This window comes from Haemorhous mexicanus, chromosome 26 (genome assembly GCF_027477595.1).
Source record: "Haemorhous mexicanus isolate bHaeMex1 chromosome 26, bHaeMex1.pri, whole genome shotgun sequence".
Classification (NCBI taxonomy): Eukaryota; Metazoa; Chordata; class Aves; order Passeriformes; family Fringillidae; genus Haemorhous; species Haemorhous mexicanus.
The window spans coordinates 836,013-861,041 of record NC_082366.1 but is presented as its reverse complement, the minus strand read 5'-3'; the positions used below and the strand labels follow the sequence as shown (position 1 = coordinate 861,041).

The window sequence follows — 25,029 nt, the reverse complement described above, 5'->3', positions numbered from 1 at the left end:
CAGCAAAAGGAGTTGTTTTTCTGTGCTGGGATTGTTCAGCCCTTGGTAAAACCAAAATGACAGAAAATAAACCCCAAGAAACAACAAAGCAACAAATAAAAGTAAAATTTACTCCATCAGCCCCCCCAAAAATCCACATCACACATGAGCAGAGGTTGAGAGAGTGTATTTAATGGCTGTTGTCACAACCCTACCTGTCCTTCCCCCTTGCCCACGTATCCACAGGGAGCTGTGGTCAGGCTCCTGTCTCCCCGGGCTGAGCCTGCCCAACCATCCTGGCAGAACCTCCTCACGCTTGGCAACTCAAGCTTCCAAAACATTCCTTGCAACATCAAAGTGGAGCAGGGCAGCTACAAACATGGAGAAGATTAAGTCTGGCCTGTGGATTCCCTGGCAAAGCTTGTGCTGCCAGGGTTCAAAGCAGGACCAGCAATGCCCCACTGTACCCCAAACACACTCAGGAGCTCCTGGAAACTCCCACAGGCACCGCTGCCACCAGGGCTGGCTTCCAGCTGAGACAGAAGGGTCTCAGAAAAGCCCACTTGGGATTATTCCCATATGAAATTCACTTTTCAATAGGTATGAAGTTTAATATCAGCCTCATCCTTCTGAAAAGCTAAAAACCTGCTCCCACACCTGAGCAAATCAGTCCCTCAAGCCAAAGGGTGACAGCAATCCCCAGGGGGAACCCCAAGAGCTGCTGAGCACCTCAAAGCAAGCCAGGGCACTGCAGGTAAAGCATCTTTAGATTTTCCCAGTAACTGATGAAACAACACTACTTTGATTTTGGTTATGGAAACAAAACCTTTAAAAGACCAGCTGATGTGTTAATTTTAGTTTTCTTAGCAGAAGAACAAATTGTGTGCCCCATTTCTCAGTGGTTTGACCACTCCACCTGGCAGCTCCAACAGTGCAGGAGTCAAGGCTTTCCCTGCTTAATGGCCTAAGCAGAAATAACAAAATACAGAAATTAAAGTGTGGGGGTGGAATTCCTGGTACATGGCAAGCTGTGAGGAGAAAGGGACTGGCAAAACCTTTACTGAAAGATGGGAGAATTACCAATTCCACAATTGTTAATTCTCCAGTCAGGCACCTGCTACTCCACGTTCACTCACTCCCACCTATCCTCTGACTGTAAAGGCAGTTTCTGCAGATGTCAGAGGATGAAGAAGATATACTAAACACTACATTGAAAGAAGAAACCTCATTGCAATTGTTTATCCACTCTTCCAGTAACAAATTGAATTTAGGAAGTATGAGACACAGGGCAAACTGGGGCTGACCAAAAGTGAGTAACAAAAATGCAGTAACCTCAGAGAAAAAGGTTTGTCTCCTTTCCAAGTGGGACACAAGATCCCAAGGACTATCTCAGACATTATTACAGAATCACCCAACTTTAAAAGCACAACCTTTTTTATATCCTTCCCCTACCCTGTACTTCATTCAAAATAATCCAGAGTTCTCAGCCTCTCATCACAAGCACCTGCTTCTCATCTTTGCACTGCAGGAAACATCACAGGCTAAAAATCTTACTTTAGAAACAGGCTTTTAAAGAATTCCTAAGTGCAAGAACTGCATTTAAAGAAAAAGCAGAAATGAGAGGATTGTACTTGGCAGGGACACTGACCTAGCAGGAACTTCAGCTTGAACCCCAAGTCGAAGCACAAAACTATTCTTCTCTTTTGAGGGTACAATCAAACCCTTGCACAGAAAGTCCCAACTATTTGAAGCTCCAGAAAGTGAAAACTTCACATGTTTAGTGGGAGCAGACTTAAAACTTTCAAGGACCTCAAAATGACACCGCTCCTAGAGGAAATCCAGGACAGGCTCAGCTCCCACATGGGTAAGAACAGGAATGAAGGTGGAAAAGGTGTTCTGTCGTGGGCTAGAGAAAGAAAAGTGAATGGAGACATGGCCAGTTCCATCTGCTGGAGTTTCCAGCTCTTCTTACCAGAGCTTGTTGCTGAGTTTACCCCACAGCCAACCCCAAAGTCCTCCCCTCAAAACTTGGGCACCAGGCTGCTCAGGGGAAGTCTCTGAATTCCCAGTGTAGAATAATCCAGTAAAACCAGAGCACCAGACTGGAAAGGGGAAGCAGGGCTCTCTGGAAGTGTCCAAGACCAGGTTGGAGGGGGCTTGGAGCAACCTGGCATAGTAGAAAGTGTCCCTGCCCATGGTTGGAGTGGGTTTTACAGCCCCTTCCCACCCAAACCATTCTGTGACTCCATCATACACCATGTCCAGATGATCATCCACAGTCACCAAGTACCCACCACAGCTCAGCCCTGCCCGAGGAGGGCTGGAGCTAACCCCCATAGTCCTTCTGTTTATTTGAAAGGATGCTCTTGCCCCCAGATAACTTCCCCAGACAGCCTCATTGCTGCCAGAAAGTAGGTCAGTGTCATTTAAAGCCGCCTTGAAATACATCTCCACAGAAACTTCTTAATCTTTAAAAAGAGAACGCATCAAATATTTATCGCGCGGTGCAAAACGTTGGGAGATGCTCGTGGGGAGAGCTCTTGTGTGTGTGCTGCATGAAATGGCTTTCCATGCCTCACTGAGCTGTGGAGCAGGGCAGGAGAGTGGCTGGCTGCAGATAAAGCCCCGTACAGAAGTCCTTATCTGCCCAGCAAATCACAGTACGTGACTCCCCAACTTGTTCTCCCGGTGCCGAGTGATCCCGGAGCTCCTCTCAGCCCTAATGATCCCTGCTGCAGATTGTACCCTATCAGTCAGGCAGCTCATTCTCAAAACTTCAATATTCCTAATTATCAAACATTCAGCACTGCAAAATGTAGCTGAAATTTGCATCTCTGCAAGAGTGGCTCTGAAGAAAGGATGGAGCATTTGCATTCAGACTGGTTAATTCCTGCAGGATAACATTTCATAAACAAAATGCTTCATTGAACATGGAGATTTTCAGCTTTTACAAAGGAAAGTGAACTTTAAACAAATACAAATCAGTTGAGTGATTAACTTTAAGTGTTTTGGCTTTTTAAAACTAATCTTTATGTATAACTAGTATCAGCAGAACAATCTTTACTGATTAAAGAAGAGAACGATAGTGAAACTCAAGCCACTGAAAATTAAGGGGGGAGGTAGAAGGCAACTGCAAGGAATCATTTAAGGTAAATAAGGGGGGGGAACCCTAAAACATTAAAAAAGCCCTATAAAAATACCCCACACCTACTCACAACCCAGTCAGCCTGGGTAAGGTGAGCACCACGGGTTATGTAAGGCAAGCTTCAATTGTGGCCAACGTGAACAGGTTAAGGAGTGAAACTAAACATGCTTTCCCCTGCCCCCCCAAGCTTTGTCATAATCCTAAATGTTATCTTAATTAGCCTAATTGTCTTAATTATATTTTGCAGCAACTTGAGCCTTCGCAGCACAATTCCAGCGTCTTTTTTTCCAGCTTTGTTCCAGCGCTGGAAGAGGCAGCGACTCCTCTGCCAAAAGCCAAAGGCCACGTGATGCCTCCCAGGAAGTTTTCTCCCACCTGGGTATTCTTCTTCTCCAAAAGTTATTTCTTATTCCCTACAGAATCTTAGTCCAAAACACAACGAAAGAAGAGGCAGTGGTGGGGGAAGAAGTCACACTTTTCTCAGCCAACTTAAATCTTCTCCATATTTTTCCACCTTGTCCGGTGAGAAGCTCTCAGTGCCCCACACTTCTCACAAAAGCTTTGCAGAGTGAAATGAAAAATCAGAAAAAGCACAGAAAAAACCCAACCCAAACCACTTCCATTCATCTATGCCGCAACAATTTCATGGCACAGCTCCTAAAACATCCCATTAGTGCTGGCCTTGGAGAAGATTAGAGAAGAAAGCTTGAACCCACTGAAGCAAGGCTTAATGGGCTCTTGAGTTAAGCCAGAGCCTTCCCTTAAACAATGCCCATCATTAGGAATAATTACCTGTAGCTGTATAATCAACATGGCTATGATAACTGACATGAGAAGTCCAGATGTCATCTTTGGCAAGGCTTGAGGAATATTTCTGCTCCTTATTATACAACTGAGTCTTGAAAGAGAAATGAGCAGCAAGAACACTGGGGGTGAAAAGCCACCACGAAACGCTGCAGAATTCCAACCCAACCCTTGGAAGTACAACCAGAATAAGAACCCAGCACCCAGAAGGACACAAGGTGGGTATGCAGCAGCATCCTGCCCAGCTGCCACACCCTGGGTTTTGATCAGACCACCCTTCTCAGCACCATTCTAGAAAGGGTCCGTAGAAAAACAAAGCTAAAGCTGATTTCTGGATCTACAGGAACACTGAGCAAAAGCAGCAGAAAGAGGCAGGAGGAACAAGTGTTCAGTGATGAATTATGAAAGGAAGCAAGGCAAACCAGCATCAGGCTTCCACTGCATAATAGCCCAAGCAGGAAGGACATCATCACTTCCCGAACCTCTGGAGAGCAGCTCCTTGAGAAGCCAAGACATACCCATGGCTGGGTTTGGACTGCAGGTGGGTGTTTAGGGTCTCCCACCACCACAAGGAGAGAAAAGCAGGCGGCCACAGCTGCCCAGCCTCCCTCCTGAGTCATGGAAACACTGAAACAACAATTATCTGTTATCTGAAGAACAGAGCTCCTGAAAAACATCACTCTGCATTTGTGTCTCCAGTAAATACCTGTCTTCATACAAACACACATTTCTCAACTCCTCATAGTACCAACAAACTTCAAAATCTAAGACTGCTACATTATGGAAGCAGAGGCCAGGTTTGTTTTTTTTCTTTTTGATCATTCTGATGATTTTAGAGACTCATCAACTCATTTCAGTTGTGAGGAGAAGGTCAGGTCTCCCCCTGCTGCCTGTAAACTCCAGCACCCCTATTTATTGCAGGATTTCTTCCCCCACAACAGGCAGTTCCTTCAATCTTAGAAGCTGTTCTCTGGCTTTTAGCACTTCAGCCTTAATTGTTAACCTCAACCTGATTAAACTGAAGTCACAGAGTAATCTCTCAGAGGCAGAGTGAAATTAAGTCCTTCCACATGCCTTGTTGTTGTTGGATTATTTGCTTCCCAGCAGCCAGTTCTGTATCATAAACTGAAACAGCCCAAGCACAATTAAAATTCCTCTTAAAAAGCTCTAACACAAAAGTTGCCCCAGACTCCCTAAAAACTAATGTGTGAGGCACCTTTAAGCTGGAAAGCAGGTAACTGAGCAGCTACAGATTCTCCTGACAGACAGAAATGCACAATTTGGTAGTGATGAATCATGCCTCAAATTACAAGACACATTAGGGATAATCCCCCAGACAGCATTGAGGTGGATCAATTGACTTTTGTTCCAGCAAAACTGTTCCTTCCTGTTAAAAAGTCCAGCAGGTTTCTCAAATATCAATAAAGGCAGCAGCAGAACCATGCCCCTTCCTTGGAAGTACACTCCATATCGTTAAGGCTCATCAGCACAGATCTAACAAATTAAATATCTGGTTAATGACTCAGAAAATTCCTATTTTCACTGATGCAACCATTAGAAACCCAAACTTTAGAACTATCAGAAGTCTGAAATGGTAAAACTTCCTTGTAACTCTGGGTAACACCAACAGCACTTTCCACCTTCAGACCAAGTATCAGACGGAGCAGGAAAGGGAGGGAGGGGGTCTGGATGACCATTTCAGCCCAATGAAAAGGTGTGTCCATGCACCAAACTGCACCAAACTGTGTTTTGGGGTCACTGCTGGGACTCCACGTGGCCTTACCCTTACCTGGATGGCTTTGGGAGCTCATTGCTGGCAATGTCTAGTCCTTGGGAGAAGGGATTGGAGACAGATCAGTTCCCACGGGAGTAACAGCAGCTCAAAAGAGCTCCAGTGCTTCACCAATACATAGGAGTGGGAAGTGGGGATTAAATCATGGCCACCTTGTAAAATCCAGGGCACAGTGACATGCTGAGTCGTATGGGAAGTAATCCAAGAGGGTGGCAGAGAGTCTTCCAATAACTTTTAAAATGGGAACCTGCAATTAAAGAAAAAGATGTCTGCGTTAGCAAATGAAGATTAACAGCCATTTAAATTGTACATTATATAACCTATTTATCCCTGAGATTAAACTACAATGCTATTTTAGGCATTAAGGGCTGCAGAGAGAGTAATTTTCAGAGTTGTAAATGTTACTTTGATTAATAACCATAAAGATGCAAATTACTACTTAACATTATTTAAAAAAAAAACAATTAAACAACTTTCCAACGACACATTCACGTCTCAGAAACCCAAAATTCTGTGTTAATTCTCATCCTCCAACAGCACCATATGAAGCCACTTCAGTCCAACAGCTTCCATATTTTAAAAGCCATATGTATGAGTGGTAACTGTACTTCACGCATCTGTTCCCCAAAGAAGTCTAAAGAAAAATTCCTCAGTGCCAAGAAGTGGTCTTGGAGCAGGAAGGAAAAAAACCCACACAATCAATTCCACTCCCACTCTACCCAAGCCTCCAGCAGATTACTAAGAAGCAGCTCCATACTGCCCCAGGGGAAAAAAAATCCACCATTCCCAATTATTTTGAAGCTGTGTAGTAGAGGGAGGGAGAGAGAACAGAGGGGAAATCACCCACAGAGTCAGCAACCTCTGGCCCCAGCCCCCAAAATAGGGAAGCATAGAAGCAGTAGATAGCCTGGTTTGGAGAAACCCCACCTGAGACCCATGCTGACCTAACCAGGCACCCTTACACCGACAGAACTTGCTCAGGTTCAGTTTTGGGGGGGGTCAGGGGGTTTTTGGCACTATACCAAGTGACATCCAGTATTTCCCATCCTTGGAAGTGTCCAAGGCCAGGTTGCACCAGCCTTGGAGAAACCTGGGATAGTGGAAGGTGTCCCTATCCATGGAAGGGAGTGGAATGGGACGGGCTTTGAGGTTCCCTTCCACCCAAACCATTCTGGGATTCCTGAGCATCCCTGTTTTACAGGCAGGCTGTCTCAGGGACTGTGCTGTGCCACTGGCACGAGCTCCAGCCAATGCCCCTGACCCAGACTGAATCCAGCTGTGTCCCCACTGCACAGTATCCCACTGCCACAGGTGATTTCCCTTCTTTGCACCACAGAACACCATACAACCAGCAGCCCAGCCCTCCTGGGTACCCAGGGGAGCTCCTCCTGCCCGGCCAGGCATCACCCAGCGCTGGGGTGAGGTCACCCTGCTGGCAGCAGCCAGCTCCAGCCCTTCCCCACGGATCCAGCTGACTCTGCTCACCCCAAACTGCTCTGGCAGCAGCTCCCAAGGAGTGGTGCCCTGCAGCACCGCTGGGGCGGGGGATGGCAGCTGGAGCTGCCATGGGAGCTGCCATGGGGACTGCTCCTGCCCTGCACAAGGACCCTCTGGCCACTGTGCCACGGCACTTCAGGCACTGCTGGCTATTCCTGGAAGAGTTCTTAGCACACTGGGATTTGAGCGTTCCTTTCCAAAACCAGGTCTGAGACTTCCAGCACCAGCACAGTTGCTCAGGATGGGCTTTCTAAAGTTGCTTCCCTGATGTGCGGGAAAATGCCTGGGCAGGCACTGCTGAACACAGTCCCTTCCTTGCTGTGCTTCATTAAAAACCCCTTTAATTGGCTGTTTCTCTGCAGCCCAAGTGTCTCAGCATCACCACTCTCCAAGTTCCTCTCTGCCCATCTTGCATTCTTAGAGCCCTGGAACGCGTTCCATGTTACGTGTCAAATTTGAGAGAAAATCACTTAAATGTCATTTCCAATCCCTGCAGGTCTCTGCCATCCCGAATGTTCAAGATGTTCCAGTCCCATTAATCAGCACATCCTGTTAAACAGAGCTGGGTCAGCTTAGACCAGGCATTAGCAAGATACTAACATAATTTATTTTCATTAAAACCAGCAGGTACTGCTGTAGCATAAGCCATCTCAGCTGTAGACGAGAAGGATTTGGAGTGGAGTTACCAGATCTCCCTGTCCTCATTTTCCCAGCACAAGAATGAAAATATGAGCGTGAACAGTGAAAGTTGCCCAAAGAAACTGGACTGATTGCATAGCACCAAAACCATTCAACAGCACCGCCAGTTTAATCCGTTCCTACTTCTGCCCCACCCCTGGAAGGGTTCAAGGCCAGGGGCTTGGAGCAGCCTGGGGCAGCGGGAGGTGTCCCTGCCCATGGCAGGGGGTGGAATGAGATGGGTTTTAAGGTCCCTTCCAATCACTCTGTGATTCCATGCTTCACTCCAGGACACAGCAGTCCTGTCTTAAACTACCTTCCCCCAAATTGTAATTTTCAGGTAGCCCTTGCACTGATCTCCATGCAGACCAGTGCCAGGCCTCCACCTGCAAAAATTCTGTACATTTGTCCTTTTGCCACCATCTCAAGGAAAACACCCCTTAAATTAAAAGAAGTGAAACGCTGCCTCTCTCTGTGCCTCAGGTCTAGAGGCTTTTCCAAGCAAATTATCTCGTTTAGGAAAAAAAATAAGATTAAAAGGAAAAACAAACCCGAGTTTGTTTAACTTCTGCTCCAGTGCCTCCCAGGACAAGGGCGATCACCTCTGTCCCGAGGAACAGCGAGTCCACCCCGAGCATCGTTCAGAGGCACGGGCAGGGACTGGCTCCGGGCCACCTCCCACTGCCACCCTGCACACAGGAGGCACCTCAGAGCCTGTGCCTTGGCCAGATGGGGCACAACAAGGCTCCCTGCTGGATTTTGAGGTGCACTGAAAGGTTTTGAGCTGGATTTTGGGGTGCACTAAAAGGTTTTTGAGCTGGATTTTGGGGTGCACTGCAGGCTCTGCTGGGCTTCGGCAGGAGCGGAGATGGGCACAGCCACGCAGAGCATGCCACAAGCTCCAGGATCACCTGCTGGCCTGGAACTGGCCAGGAACTGGCCTGGCAGACAGCAAGCAGGGCCATGGGGACCGTGCCAGGGTTGGCACATCCCTGGGCACTGAGCAAAGGAAGGGCTCGGGAGAGCGGCCACGGACAGGGCAGGGGTGGCACCGCAGGAAGTGCCCAGCAGAACTGGTTTGGCAAACATTATTTAACCAGCACTGGCATCATCAAGCTTCCGGCCTTGCAGGAGAATTTTCAGAGTCTGGTCACTGCTGGACTTTTAAAAATCTCAGGAACAGGAGCACAAGGAGCCACTTAATGCCTGCTTGTTTCAGGCTGCTTCTAGCAGGGCGCACGTGAGAGAACCCTAAAACCACGGGGGCTAGTGCATCAGCAGCTGTACCCTTATCACATCCCTGGATCAGAGGGTGCCCATGGTCTGAGAGTGCTGTCACCTCCTTGTCACAGACCCAAACGAGCCTCTGTTCCTGCAGGACAGACTGAGGGGCTGCAGCCCCTGCCAAAGCACCTCGTTTCTCCCTGCTTTGGAGCCTTAGCAAACCACCAAGCCTGGCAAGGCACCTTCCCTGGGTTTAAAGTAATTCCAGATCTTCTCTTACCCCAACAGAAAGGTTTTTTTTATTTTTATTTTTTTTTACAGTTCTGCCCCAAGACTGATTTGTTGATAGGAGGCCTGGGGCAGCTCCCCTGCAAACTCAGACTGAGAAAGCTGGGGCTGTCCAGCCTGGAGAAGGGAAGGTTGTGTGCTTGGTTACCTCAAAGCAACATTCCCTTATCTGAAGGGGCTCTGAGGAAGCTGAAGAGGGACTCTGCATCAGGAACTGCAGTGAGGGAACAAGGAATAATGGGTTCACACTGGAAAGAGTGGGAATTTAAGTATTAGGAAGAATGTTTTACTGTGAGGGTAATGAGACACTGGAATAGGTTGCCCAGGGAGCTTGTGGATGCATCCCTGGCACTGCTCAAGACCATTCTGGGCTTGGAGCAACCTGGGATAGTGGAAGGTGCAGGGGGGTGGAACAAGGTGATCTTTAAGGTCCCTTCCAATCCCTTATGGTTCCGTGATTCTGTGGCAGCATGAACGTTCACCTTCCTCCTCCCAGCCCCTTCCAGATGTGCTTCTGTGCACCAATCCACAAGTCCAGATGTGCAGCAACCACTAACGACAGCCACCACAGAACTTTATTTACAGAGCTCCATTTTTCAGAGCTTTCATTGCTCTCCAGCCCTGATAAGAATCCTGGCCTGGGGCTGGGCTTTCAGGCTGAGTCAGCCAGGTTACTCGGGACCAGGAGCTCTGGTCCCTGGCTCTCCCTGACACAGCAGCACTGCTGCCAGCATCCCTTGGTGGAACAACGGCATGCTGGAAGGCCTTCCACATCCTGCCTCTGCTCCAGCAGCACCCCAGCACCGTGGGGTTTGCTCTCCAAAAGCCATGGGAGCACCACCACCCCCTTCCAAAAGGCATCACCACCGATCCTTCTACCTGGCACACATAGATTCCAATGAGATTGGTATTTTTCCCCCCAAATTACCTTCCTGGCTGCATTTGGAAGCAAACAGCCCTGGGTTTACACAAACACACCGAGCTGAAGGGAGGCACAGCGTCTCTCAGAGCTCAATCGATTCAAGCTCTCCTTCGACAACAGATCCTGCACTTTAACCAGAGCGGGGGGAAAGCTGCCTTTGCTTCTCAGGGTGTGTTTATAAAATACTGCCAATACAGGATCCACACACAGAAAGAGGAGGGAAGGAAGAGGCTGAGAAGTGCCTGCAAACAATTCACTGTGACCACAGAGAGATTTACTGCGTCTTTACACAGGGTGATGGAACAGCTTGGGCTGGAAGGGACCTCAAAGCCCACCTCACCCCCAACCCCTGCCATGGGCAGGGACACCTTCCACCAGGCTAGGCTGCTTTATTTAGAGCAGAGCCAGTGTGGAACAGCCTCCTGAGCTCACCTCCCCTCCAGGGACCTCCATTTCCCAGCCACCACTTTGCAAGGTGACAAAAAGAGTGGCAGCAGTCCCCAGGACCCCAGAGCCCTGAGACAACACTCCCTCAACTCTTACTTCTCCAGCAGAATCCAGCTTCACTGGATCTGCCCCAGGAGAGCAGGTTTCACAAGCACTGCCCACAAGTGCTGCTTTTCCCACACTTCCAGCAATACACCTCTTCCAGGAAATATATTTGCAAACGTCAAACACCATCAGACACCCCCCCACCCTAAAGAGTTTGAAGTCTCTAAGCAGTTTTCTGTCTCTAAACACGCACTGTGAGAATAGCAGGTGACACTGTAAAATCTGCTATCAGCTTAATGCTCAGCTGTGGCCAGAAGAGCAACTGGATTACCATGGAATAATGAAAAATAAAAATAAGAGGCAAATTTGCTGCTGTGTTAGCCCAGTTCCTCCAAAACCACACGGGTTTTGTCAGCTCTGGACACTCCCCTTCCTTTTCTGAGTATGCAGTGTAAGAGTTTCAAAAGGGCAAGAAAACCATCAGAGGTGTGGTACAAATTTCTCATGCAGGTGAAACAGATTATAATAAACCTGCAGCCCAGACAGAGGTGACTTAAAGACAGCACAGTGATGCAGAATCATGATTAACACAGACAAATCATTGATCACTCAGCTTTCCATCTATTTCTGTCAGAGCTAGAACTTTTTGCCCTGCTTTTGCTGGGCAAGAAGCTGAGTGGACCCAGGAGCAAGGAAAGGGTCCCCAATTTGGAAAAAAGCACAATTTGAAATGTGCTCTCTGCATTACCTGCTCCTCCTTAGCTGCACTGAGAAACTGACTCGAGGTGCTGGAAAAACCAAAAGTTTTCCTGAATTCCAAAAGCAAATGGACAAATTTCTTATGGAAGAGGACAAACACCAAGTGCACGAGACAAGTCACTGCTGAGAAGTGTCACCATGTGCATGTCCTGTTGTGAAAGGCCTCCCAAAGTACATCCTCTTGGATGCTGCTGGAGAACGTGGCAATGAAGAACTTTTAAAGACCTTAAAAAACCTTAAAATCTCATTTGAACACCAACCTAAAGTCCCCAAACCAACTCAGCTCTGCATTGTCCCACACGTGACAGCCCCATCTCCCAAAATATAAACTGTGCTCTGTAAAACTTCCTATATTGCACTGAAATCACATATCAGATTCTTTCCAGTTTCCACACCTGCACTCAGAAAGTGAAGGGAAACACTGGCAAGTGGAAGTGCTGACACAAAACTCAGAAATCCTCATGGAAAGGGGACAGGGAGCACAAGCAGTGTGAGCACTGAAGCCTTCACTACAGGTAGAGCTGTGCAACTGCCAAATAAACAGGAAACCCAACCGAGAGGAGCTGTTACCAAGAGCTCCTCTCTAAGGGAACGCCAGGTACAAACATGCCCCAGCAAGGAGGATCCAGACTGACCAGTCCAGCCCTCTTTGCCAGGACATCCCATCTTGGCCAAACACATGGTTTCCCTGCAGCAGCAGCACCAGAGGTGCCTGCATCTGAGATCAAAAGCTCAGCACGGTGATTCAAACACCCAGAGCAGCTCAGGAACACGGCAGCACTTCAAGGAATCAGCCCCAGTGCATTTGTTTAGCAAATGCTGACTTTTCCCAGCCAGCCATCACAAGAGGCTCTCACATGACAGCCCAGAGCTGAACAAACATTGTGCTTCTGCCTCTCCCTGGAACTTCCACTCCCCAGCTCACATACATGGTGAAGATCTGCTGCTCACACCAAACACTGTGACCTCCTGACAACTTCTGTGTGGTGACACCAGCAGGGATTCCATCTCTGGGCACACTGGTCCTACATGTTCAATTTTAGTGTGTGTTTACCAAGACTCCAGGACCAACCAACACCTGCTCCAAACTTCCCCAATTCACCCAGGAGCTGCAGTGCCTTTCTAGACAGCCCCTGGGAGCAATCCTGCCATTATTCCACAAGCAAGTCCCTGCAACATAAGCAGTGCTACACATGCACTGAAGTCACCGTCAGAAACAAAATGAACAGCCACAAATGGCAAGACACTATTAACTAATTATGAGCTGCTTTATTAACATGGAAGTAATCCACAGCTATGGAAGGCTGGAAAACCTAGGTGGAACTAATTAATCTAATTACATGTAACAGAAATTGTCTACAAAAATAATCAAGGAAAATGCTTTCTACAGTTTCCCATCCTTTTGCTTCTCATAGTCACGGAACACTCCACAGCTGATTTCCAGGGAATCACACAGATTCCCTGAGTAAAGCTGCTTTTCCCAGGCTCTTTTCAGTTGTGTCTCAAAGTCAGGTGCTCAGACTGATCTCTGGTGGAAGTCCAAGCGCTGAGTAACCAGCCCAAACTGAAAACATGGTATCTCAGTGAAAGTGAAAACACCCTTCACCCATTTCTATGTTAAATTAACACAAAACTGACATTATTGAGCTTGATCCTGGCAGTATTTTCGTCACAAAGTTTCAAACTGAGGAAATCCCTTGTGGTACCTTGCACAGACACTTTTGCAAATCACCCTGACCAGCACTTAGAGCTGCTCTGAAAATCAGAGGCGCCTCCACAGCCTAGAAAGAAAAACAATCTGGTGGACACCCAAGACCACCAAGTTTTGTGTCCTTCCTCCTTGCTAGGAACACACAGGAGTATCCACACAATTTCTGCTTCCACAGATTTCACAGCAATACCACTGGGCAGATCTCTCAGCAGTTTTTAGACCTCAACAAGAATTGATGTCAGAACCACTGCAGGTATCCCAAACACACAGAGAAGCAAAACCACTTTGGGAACAACCAAGTGCATGAGGAGTGAACCTAAATCCTCCCAGGTGTCACCCACAACTCTGAACAAAAGATCCCGAGCAAATCTGGAAATTTGCTCGTGTTCACGCCGTGGGAGCCCCAGGTTAAAGCGGCCAACGAGGTGGAAATGATTTTTTTTGGAGTCGAGCAGGAAGAGCTGCAGATTCAGAAATGCCTGTTTGAAACCTGGGACTGTGCGAATCTGCAGGAATACAGAGCCCTCCTTGACTAGCAAGACTCTGGCAGAGGGTCTGAAAGAGCAGGATGCTTCTGAGCTCAATCCAGTTTCTCAGCAAGAGCAGCAAGAACAAGCAGTCTCACAGATGGATCCGCGTGGGAGGGAGAAAGGATAAAAGTCTGCCTCGGGAGCCTGTTCCAGCTGCTACCGGAGCCTCGCAGGAGTTGGCACCAATTGGGCAGAGCCACCTATAAAAATCTACTGCCTTGGCTTTTTCTGAGGCCCTCTTCTCTCCCAATTCCATGTCTTTCCTCCATCCTACTGTTTCCACATTTGAAGGAGTCCAAATCAGATAGCTGGAAGTAGTGCTCGACAGAAGGTGAATGCAGACTGGGAGTTTATCCCATTTCTTCATCCCTGCCTTGCAGATCACCCTCACTGCACACACTCAGGAGCAGAAAAATCAAAACTCCTTCTACATGCCTGACTGAGAAGTGATTAAAAATGGAATATTTGAGACCAGGCTGGAACCTGAACTAGTGAGGGGCAGCCCTGCCCATGGCAGGGGGGTGGAACTAGATGGTCTTTCGGGTCCAAAAAAAATACCCAAACCCTTCTGTAACTCCATAACTCCACGTTATTTTTAACCAGAATCCTCCCAACAACATTTTCAGTGCCAGGAAGAGGCTGTGTGGCCAGCAAATAGGGAGTTCACCTCACTGGCTGAAAGCAATTCTTTACCTGGGGTTGTTTTTCAGCTCCTCAGGTAGGCAAAGGCAGAGGGAAAAACATTTACCTTTTCTCTTCACATACTTGAGCTGTTCCAGCCACATCTGAACTTCTTGTTCCTTCTGACAAAGAATCAGAATTACTGGTCACTAGCTGTGCCTAACCCATTTGGTCTCCCAGCATAAAATAGCTGAGTACATGTGTCATCAATCACTGTTAATTACTTTCATTAACTTGGAAAAAGAATATTGACTTTTTTTAAAGAACAAACATTGTTTAAGGTCAGCCTAGTTCTCTTTTTTTTTTTTTTTTTTTTTAATTGAATGCTATCTGATTACCAAGAGAAAATTATTTGGTCTGAACACTCAAGCAAGCCTGCCACCCAGCTCGTGCAGCTCTTTTGTCTGGTGAGACATTTCCATTTCCTCAAGTCCTTTTCTGGAAGGGCCACTTGGATCCAGAAGCTTCGTGCTGCTCTCCAGTGCCCCATGTTAACCTCGCTGCCATTCCCACCTACTGCCCCCGTGGCTTTGGCAGTGCTGACCTTTGGCATGCTCTGGGAAAGAAACATGCCCCAAGGTCTCCTCAAACACGTTGCATCACCATGGAGTGGACATTCAGCCCTCTGCTGTAAAACAGTGACACAATCACAGCTCACAGCCTCTGCCAGCACATCAAACCAGCCAGGAGCCACACGGTGCCATGCAGAGCTCCCCTGGAGTGTCCCCCTGCTCCAGAGGCTGCCTGGCATCACCTGGTGGCCCCAGCCTGAGCTCACCTTCCTGCCAAGCAGAGGGGTCCCTGCTCACAGAGCCTCGTCCAGGCACTCTCTCTGGAGGAGCCACTTCAACTCAGTGTTTATTACATTTTTCCATGCCTCAGTTACTGGCTCCAACACTGCCCACCTCCAAAAAACTATTTTGTTTAAGGACATCCCATGTCACTCCTGACCCCCTGTATCCCATAACTCTGCCCTCCCTTCCCAGGCTGTGCTTCCCAACCCACACTGCAGGAATGTGGGCAGAGCTCAGGTGAGCACCCTCCACCCTGGCTGGTGCCCAGCTCCTTGGACACAGCACATCCTCACCCACAGAAGCTCTGGGACCTCACCACAGGCTCCAGAGCTTACATCTCTGCATGTTTTATCTCTCCTGTCTGGCACTGAATGATTGGTGTTATTTGGTACCATATTTATTGGTGTTATTTGGTATCATTGGCACTGAATGCCAGCAATGATACCAAAACACTGCCCCTTCCCACAGCCACCCAAGCAGCCAGACCCCAGTCCCAACGAACTGCAGGGGATCATGGACTCCCAGAATGGTTTGGCTTGGAAAGGGCATCTCATCCAAACTCCAATGTGTGGTGCCACTCTGCCACTTCTCCTTTTAAAGGGCCTGTTTTCCTACAGCCAATAAAAATGTCCTGTGTATCTTACTCAAAGGATCTTTACCTAAATCCAAATTTTACACTCAAGCATGAAGGATAACGCAGCAAACAGAAAGCAAGAACTTCAACTTTGGCTTTAAAGTGCAATATAATTTACTTTTATTTGTTGGGAAAACCTGTAACCACTCACAGCATCCATCCCTCTGCTGCTGGGATCATCCCTCGGGGATGCTCACAGGGCAGTCCTGGGCACTCTGCTCAGTCCTGGCTCCTCTGCCAAAGCTGCTGAGACTCCAAGCCCCAGACTGCTGATAACTGAAGGGGCAGGAACCCCCACAGGAAGCTGCAATAAATATACAGTTTTATATTCACAGGGGTTCCACCATTTCCAGTTTAAAATCACAATTATCATTTTGCAGCCACATCCACAGCCAGGACAGGAAACCAAGTAAGTCACCACAAACCTGTGAGTTCCTCTGCTCTGAACAGGGTTACATTTCTCATGACCAGCATCACCCTTTAATGAAAACTAGAATCTTCAGGCAAATATTTCAGTCTTAAAAGCTGACAAGCAAGAAAGGCAAGGAAGGAGCAACTGGCACCTCTCAGGCTCCAGGAGGTTTCAGGTTGTTTATTATATATTTATCTGGTTTAGAACACCATCAAAACCAAAGAGGAGCAAAACCCTTTAAAGAAGTACCTGCGGGATACCTTGACAAAGGCCAGCAAACTTTTGGGAAATAACTTTCCAGGTGCTGCTCCCAACATCACAATGGTTCTTTAACTCAGTGTGAAGGAAGAGCTCCATTTACTTTAGGATTTACATTTTATATGGCCCATTTTGCCTGTTTGAACACAGCAAGGCAAACTGAAATTGTTCTTGGCAATAAGAAAATGGACTGTAAAGCCATAAAAAAGTTGGACATATTTCAAGGACTGACACAGGACCTGCCATGGGGGCTTTTTAAGGTGTGTTTTACAATACTGTCAGTCACCAGGCAGAAAGGGATTTCAACTCTGTGTCCTCAAGGAAGCCTTAGAGCCCTAACTTAGGGTTTGAAGGGACCTCAAAGCCCATCCCATTCCTCACCCTGCCATGGGCAGGGACACCTTCCACTATCCCAAGCTGCTCCAAGCCCATCCAGCCTGGCCTTGGACACTGCCAGGGATCCAGGGGCAGCCACAGCTGCTGTGGGCACCCTGTGCCAGGGCCTGCCCACCCTCATAGGGACAAATCCCTTCCCAATCTCCCATCCCTCCCTGCCCTCTGGCAGTGGGAGCCATTCCCTGGGTCCTGTCCCTCCGTCCCTTGTCCCCAGTCCCTCTCCAGCTTTCCTGGAGCCCTTTCAGGCCCTGCAAGGGGCTCTGAGCTCTCCCTGGAGCTTTTCCTCTCCAGGTGAGCACCCCCAGCTCTCCCAGCAGCTCCATGGCCTCCTCTGCATCTCTCCAGCAGCTCCAGCTCCTCCCTGTGCTGGGCCCCGGGGCTGGGACAGCTCTGCAGGTGGGTTCTCACCTGAGTGGGGCAGAATCCCCCCTTCCCTGCTGGTCACAGTTCTTTGACGCAGCCCAGGATTTGGGGGTTTGGGATTTCTGGGCTGCAGAGCACTTTGCTGGGTCATGCTGAGCTTCTCATCCACCAACACCTGCAAGCCCTTTATGGCTTTTCACACTAAACAGCACAGACAGAACATTCCTCCTGCAACTGCCTCCTCTTTCAGGGTGGGAATGAAGCAAAGTAATTTACACCTGCTTTTGTCCCTCTTCAGCCTTTAAAAACATCAAAGCCCAACCTTCGGGGTCTTTATTCACTTTCCTAGAGCTTGGGATTTTGCACCTTTGCATGCTCCTAAACCTCCTCCTGTAACTTCAGACTACCAGCTCCAGCTTCTGCACCAGGAGGAATTGCTGGGCTTTCAAGATAAGCTGCCATTAGTCACCAAAGCTCTGCTCTGCAGGATCTCCTCTCACCTTATCCACCTTTTCACCTGCTGCTTGGGATACTCTGGGAAATGAAAGGGAAAGAATACAAAGGGGAAACAAACAAATGCAAAGACTCTGCATGTAAACCTTAATCTGGATCTGTCCTGTACCTGACAGGAGGTTCTGCTGAGCTGGGCTTGATCTTTTTCCCCTGGTAACAAATGACAGGACAGGAGGAAACAGCCTCAGGTTGTTAATGGGGGAGGTTAATGTTGGATATTCAGAAAAATTTCTGCCTGGAGAGATTTGTCAGTCCCAGGGCAGCCGTGGAGTCCCCATCCCTGGGGTTTAAAAGCCATGTGGATGTGGCACTTGGGACACAGGAGTGCTGGGGGAACTGCTGGATTTGATGATCTTACAGAACTTTTCCACCTAAATGATTCCGTGTTTCTATGAACATAATGATTAATAAGTTACATTATGGCAGAGGGGAACAAATGGCCAGACAGCCAATGCCTGCAGCCACCTCCAGCCCCTTCCCGAGAGAAACCACGCACAGCCTCAGCACACTCCGACAGACAAACACCTCCTCGGGATGGCAGGCAGCTGAAAATTTACATTTCAGCACCAGCTTTCCACTGAAGCAAATGGCAGGGCCACTGCAGAGCAAAGAGAGTGCCATTACCTCAGAGCACTCGGCATGCAAAGCATACTTCAGGGCTGGGGCGGGGGAAGGAGATTGCAGGAATTCTTTCCTGAAATGGAATGGGGAGATAAGATCGAGTGAAAAGGAGCAGAGGCTGCTGACATATCTAGACTCCCAGAAGCCAGTAAATATGCAAATAGGCTGCCATTTCTGCCAGTAACACTCAAAACCAACTTTGATTCTGCTCAAATATATCGCATTAAACAAGAGAGATAAGGCCGGCACTGAATCTTCACAGAGCAGCTCCCTCTGACCAAGACAGCTTCACTTCTCACTCCAGGAAATCCTGAACAAAGCTTTCTATTCAGAGTCTCCACTCTAACTATCACAGTGTTTATGAGTAACTTTGGCCATTTACCTGTTAGTAGTCTGATTTGGAAGTGCTATTAAAAACTCTACATAAAGCCATAAAGCAGCCTGGAAAAGCTGCATCCCTCCAGTCCCAGTCACAAACCCCTCCCCAAACCAGGACAGGGCTTGCTGCCCCGAAGCCACAAACTGCACATTTCACACGAGATGTCAGAGAGGAGAAAAAGAAGGGGTGTACTGAGCGTGCATCCCTGGAGACAGATTACAGAGCAAGAACTGAAGCTGATGTGACCTGATAGCGACTCAGGACATGATAAAGGCATTCCCTGGACATCCAGCTGTTGTCCTTGGGGTTTGGACAGACACACCAGGCAGGAATATGGATGCATGAAAATATTAACTGTAGACATGATTTGTTCTCATGGATATGAAGTATATAGGTGTGCAATAAATAGATGTATAGTGAAATAAATAAATGTAGATTCAAACACCAGAGGCAAAGAAAGCATTTCTTATTTTCACTCCATTTTATCTGCCCACCACCTCTGAATCAGCGAGATGAGCTCAAAGGCCAGTGCTGGCTCTAGTCTGAGCTATGCATTTTGCACATTGCTAAACAAAAGCAAAAGCAGCTCTGCCCTGCCATGGCAGGGGCTGAACTCAGCCTCAATAACTAATTTCACTCCATGAGGCTGTTCCCTAAGAGAGGGCAAACAGTACAGCCTGCAGCCCTCCTCGACAGCCCTTGGCTGCTCTTCCGAGACTCCAGCACACAGGCAAGAGTATCCAGAACTTCAAGCAACCACCAGCATCAAAAAATAAGCGTGTGCAGAAGCTAGGGAGATGTAAAAAATAAACCCCAGACCTTTGCAGGCTGAATAAGCCTCCCACATGTGGCACAACACAACAGGAACAATTTCCCCAGCAATGCCAGGCACTCCAGGGAGATGAAAGCAGGCTCCAGCTCTCAGGAGCAGGACCTGCAGGCAGCAGGGAGGTGTCAGGAGTTCCCAGGAGCAAGAACACATCCCCAGACCTGTGGCAAGCACAGCAGAGAGCAATCCAACAGGAGGTGGCTGGAGAAGGCTCCTAGTGCAGCAGGAAGGTTATGACAAAGCAGGTTTGCTGGCAGGAGGAGAAGCAGAGACAGGGACAGGGCTGAGAGGACCTGCTCCAGGAGGGAACAGCCCAGCAGCTGGGAAGTGCCAGCCCAGCGAACACCTGTGCTCACCTGAGCTCAGTCTGTGCCCCTTCCATCAGAGCCAGCCCCAGCACCGCCCTGCAGGAGAACACCAGGACCTGGCCTGGCTTTGCCTGGGTTTCACAGCCACGCTCTGGCTCCAGCCAGTGCTCAGAGCTCCCTTATCCCCATCCCCAGGCTGCCATAATTCCCATTTTAGCTGCCAGTGCTAGGAAGGAGCCTCACAGCTATATGCTGAGGCCCTGGAATTTAAATATACGATAACACTGTAAATAAAAGGAAACAAATTCCTTAAGGAAAACCTTTTCACATGCCAGATCAGTTCCCAATAGTAACTGCTCTGCTTTGACAAGAGATAAATATTTACAGTCTGAAACAGAGAACACCTTGTGTTACAATACTGGAACGAAAACCTTGTCAGTCCTAGTACCCTGAAGAGAGGGTTTTGATATTTTAAAGAAAAAAAATTAGAAATAAACCCCCAAGCTGAGCACTTAGAAGCACACACACATTATTGTGCTCATTTACCCCACCAAAACAAAAACCTGAAGGTAGTCACACAAAGAAATTGTCAAACATACTGAATCCAGAACAGATTTTCTCAAAAGGAGACCTCATCCCCCAGGGAATGTAGACAGTTTACAGCAAAAGTCTAAATTATTGCCAAAAATATGCTGCTTTTTTTTTATTTATTTAAATACAGTCTAAGTTGCTCCTCTTAGACATTCCGCAGTGAATGCAGACACTGAAGATTTTTCCTATTGGAGCAAAAAGGCAGCAAGGAGGATCAGATGTCCATATCCAGCTCCTTGGACTGGGGCATCCCACTCCAGGAGTACCCTCATGAAGAGGGAAGAAAAAGGCCAAGAGCTAAAGCCTGAGCTATCTCTGAGCTTCCAGCAGGACTCACAACCTCAGGGCCTGATCAGCTCCTCCCAGCTAAGGAAAGAATGTGGGGAATGTCATTCATACTGGCACTTGGGAAGATCCAGGCATGGGAAGTGTACAGTGGCTGGGTATCCCTGTCCCAGAAGGGTGACAAGCCTGCTGCAAGGAGGTGCTCTCATTTCTGCCCAGCTCAGGTTGCTGGGGTTTGCTGCCGTTTTAAATGAGCTGAACACCCCATTAAACATAAGTGCTTTTTTTGCTGCACTGGCTGAGCAGCCCAAACTCCTGTTTCTGAGAGGACCTGCACGAGGCCAGCCTGGCTGGGCTGTTACAGGGCAGGATTTCATATCTGAGGTGCAATTTTCCTCACCCAACTGCTGTTGGGGCTTTTATGGCCCGCTCCCTTTGAAGTAGGGCAGCCACAAGAGTTCAATGTCTACCTGCCACTCTCAGTTCCTTTACTTCCTCCTCCCCTTCCCAGGGAATCATTCCCCTGGGCAGAACTGTCCTGCCTTGGCCTGGCTGCTGCCCCACCATCGCATCCCTGCAGTCAGCCAAGCCTTATGTTCTGTGCTCAAGTTCTCCATTTGCTCCCCTGCTTCCAGCATCCCTGCACAGCAGTTTATTTTTAGCCCAGCATTTTTAGAGCAAAGCCCAGAAGCAGCACACTTTCAGTGCCAAACAGAATTCAGCTGTGACTCTAATGCTGTCAGCTGACAAGGAGGACACTTGGCTTTGGTGGCCACGCAAGGCTGGTGTCACCCGGTGGCTGCCACCCAGGGCCACTGCTGGCCCCCGGGGGCTCTCCCAGCTGCACACACACGAGTGGCCCTGGGCTACCACAAGAGATGGTGACTCTGCCACTCCCTGACATCTCTTTCAGGGAAGAAATTCCTCCTGATGTCTACCCTAAATGTCAGGACAGAGAGCTGTGCTGGCCCAGGAGAGCCCAGAGCTTGCCCCTTGCAGGTCCCCAAGAATGTCTGCAGTTTAGGGTCACTGCTCACAGCCAGCTCAAGGCAAAGGGGAGATCCCTGCTGGCTTCACCAGGTGCTTACCATCAACATAGACAAGGAGAAGTGCCCCAGTGTACAAAGTGAGGCTCCTGCCCAGCTTTATCATCAGCTTTCTAGGGTCGGTCAGAGGTGTTTTTTCACGTTCTAAATACTAATACCTGCCTTCTTTTGACTATGGTTTGTTGTTTCAGTGCAATTATAGAATAACAGAATCAGATCCAGCAGGTACCACCACCACCTTTTTCTTGTTGACAGAACACAACCCAGTAGAGGCAACAGCAGTAAGAGACACCCAGACATAGCAACTGAGATGAACAAGACTGTGTAATCTGTGTAAATCCACCCAAAATCTGCAGGGGTGGCTCAGAAAATTGCATAGTAAAAGTCTTTTCTACTCTCAACAACTCACAGAATGTCCTCCTGAACAAGACTGCAATGACAAGGCCATCTTCTCCAAAGCATAAAGCAGCCAGTGACAGAGTCACACTTTGCCCTGAAATCACATCAAGCCTTTTTGCCCACTGACCCAGAAGTCTCCAGCTTTTCTGCAGGTTTGATAATTTATAACACAAAACCTCATATTGCTTTTCCCCGTCACAAGCTGGTGGTTTTTGCAAAGCTTCAAGCAGGAAGTGCTTTTCCTAATGTTAAATATTTCATTCACTGTTATGATTAGGCCCATCCTCAAAGCCTTCATCTGAGGCTGAAGAGGGACAAACAAGGGGATGAAGAAAAGCCTGACAAGGAGGGGCAAACACAGCCCCCAAGGAAGCATTAGGTACCTACCATGCACAATCAGAATAAATACTCCTTTCTAGTCCTCTCCCTTCTCCTTTGATCATGCTACCAGGTCAATATCTTGTGAGAGGCAGTCCTGACTCAAATGTATCCTTCAGCCTCCACCAGGATCTGACAGCAGGTATCACTTGTGGAAATAAATAAGTAAAGAACATTTCCTCCCCACCAAAGCCCTGCTATTTGACTCACACAGGAAATCTGTCTTGGGTTAGAGAAATGCACAACAAAATCCACATGGAAAGTAATTTGTTTTATTTATTTTTTTTCCCATGCATCAGTAGTGAGGAAGAACTGCTTTGCACAGGGAGCAAAGACAGGCTGAGCTTTTCAACAACCCAACAGAGACCCTGCCAATATTCATGGAATGATTAAGGTTGGAAAAAACCTCTAGGACCATCGAGTCCAGCCACTAACTCAGCCAGGTCTGTTTCTTTCCCTGCCCCTGAAATGCTCCAGCAGCACAAACCACACTCAAACTGCACCATCTCCCTGGGACAGCAGCAGGAAGCTGCACCTCACTGTGCTCTTGCCCTCTGCAGCTTTAAAAACATGCCAGCCTTCATCCCCTCCAGCAAGAGCTCCACAAGAAACATGCTCCAGTATCCTCTGAGTTATTCTGAAGCATTCTGTGCTCCCTTTTTCCCCCAAGCAGGCTCCCAGCAGGACGTGCCAGGCCAGCTCGGTGTCCCCGTCCTGGCGACCTCGTTCCTGCTGTTCCTGCACAGGTCCCTTCTCCTGGCTCACCCACAGCACTGGGGACAGCAATTCCTTTTATTGCAAGTCCCTGCTGGCTGGAGAAAACGACTGCCTTCACTGGAAGAGATGAGTCCCACATATGCAGTGCTGTAAAACACAACCCAGCCTGCAGGAAAGCTCAGCTTTACCCATGAATTCTTCCTTCAGAGCCATCCTGACAGACAGGCTGCATACAGCTCTTCCCTTTCCAGGGCTCCCTGGGAATTCTATGATCTTTGCATCCCTGTTGGACCCACTGCATCCAAAGTCAAGGCCAACAGCCCATCCTCCATCTCACCCCACCTCCTTCCAAACCAGTGCTCACAATTACCTGCCCACCTCTCCCTGCCCTGAGCTCCCAAGGCCAAAGCTCACAGACTCTTCCAGTTTGCATGACCCTCGTTGTTATATAGGTGTGAAAAATGCAATTTTTCCTCACTCTTGTGCACATTATTTGAGCAGAGGAGCAAACCCCACCCCTCCACACGCACATGGACCGGCAGTAAAAGGCAGCCCATGTTTTTGGCTCTCCAGGAGAACCCCCTGTACTGAGGATTTAACCAGAATCCACCACAAACAGTAACAAGAAATAGGTAATTGTAGCTCCCATGGGGGGAAATGTAACCTTCCAAATGCCTTGAAAAACACTGAGAATTTCTTGGGAACAGCACACACCAGGATTAATTCCTTATCTCAGGCTCACATTGAGGACCCTTTTCTTAGAGATAAAATTTTGTCAACACAACCCCAAAACCAACCTGAGCATTATTTTCCCTGAGCAAATGCAACATAAGCTGTTGGAGCACATCAGGAAAACCCAGGCAGGAGAAGGATGTGACAGCCCAGTTATGAGTAACTGCTATTCCTCCAAGTGGAGTTAACACAAATTCTATCAGCAAACCAATGCCCACGTGACAAATGGAAGTTCATTTTACAAGGAACAAGACACAGTGTACTAATGCTCCCAGAATTTAACTGTAATTAAGTCTCACTGACAGACACCTCATTAAAGCCCCACTTCTCCAGAAAAATTAATAAAGTGAATTATTTCCTACGTGTGAAATATCAGGGTTTTTCACTGCTCATGAAAGATACATGGAGTTCAGTTCAGCTGGATGTCACTGCTCCCCGGAATGAAGGAGTGACACGCTTAAAAAGACATTTAAAACAACACATTGCTGTGCTGCCAAACCCAGGCTGGGATGCTCAGCCCCTGAATGTTATTTTATCCTGTGATGGCAGAAAATAAAAACCCTGAAACACAATTCTTCTTCCAGCAGATACAGACAGATAGATTAAATAACTGGCTTGTTATTAGAAAACCAAACTAAATTAAGATTACCTAATTTTGGCCAAACTAAAAAAATAAAAAGGATTCCCATGACCCAAAGATCCAGTTTTCAAATTGCAACTTTTTGGGGTTTAAATGCTTCTTGTGTGATGAACAAAGGTTCAGCCACTGATGAGGGGGGCAGAGGGCTGAGTGTGTCCAGGCCCATGAGCCAACACACATTCCTCTGCACTGGGAGATGGCTCTTGGAGGCACATTTCAATCAAACTTCTCT

The 25,029-nt window shown here is 48.0% G+C and overlaps 1 protein-coding gene across 6 annotated transcripts in view; it reads right to left on the bottom strand.

Annotated features, from left to right (window-relative positions):
* The window catches only part of HDAC4 (histone deacetylase 4), a 179,583-nt gene that overhangs the window by 148,511 nt on the left and 6,043 nt on the right, over positions 1-25,029 (bottom strand). For 4 of the 6 annotated variants that reach the window (XM_059868354.1, XM_059868357.1, XM_059868356.1 and 1 more), the window contains exon 2: positions 5,718-5,967. In XM_059868354.1, the coding sequence (XP_059724337.1) occupies positions 5,718-5,739 (22 nt within the window). In that variant the 5' untranslated portion in view covers positions 5,740-5,967. The remainder of the gene's footprint in view (positions 1-5,717; positions 5,968-25,029) is intronic. The other 2 variants (XM_059868358.1, XM_059868359.1) reach the window with 1 other exon arrangement.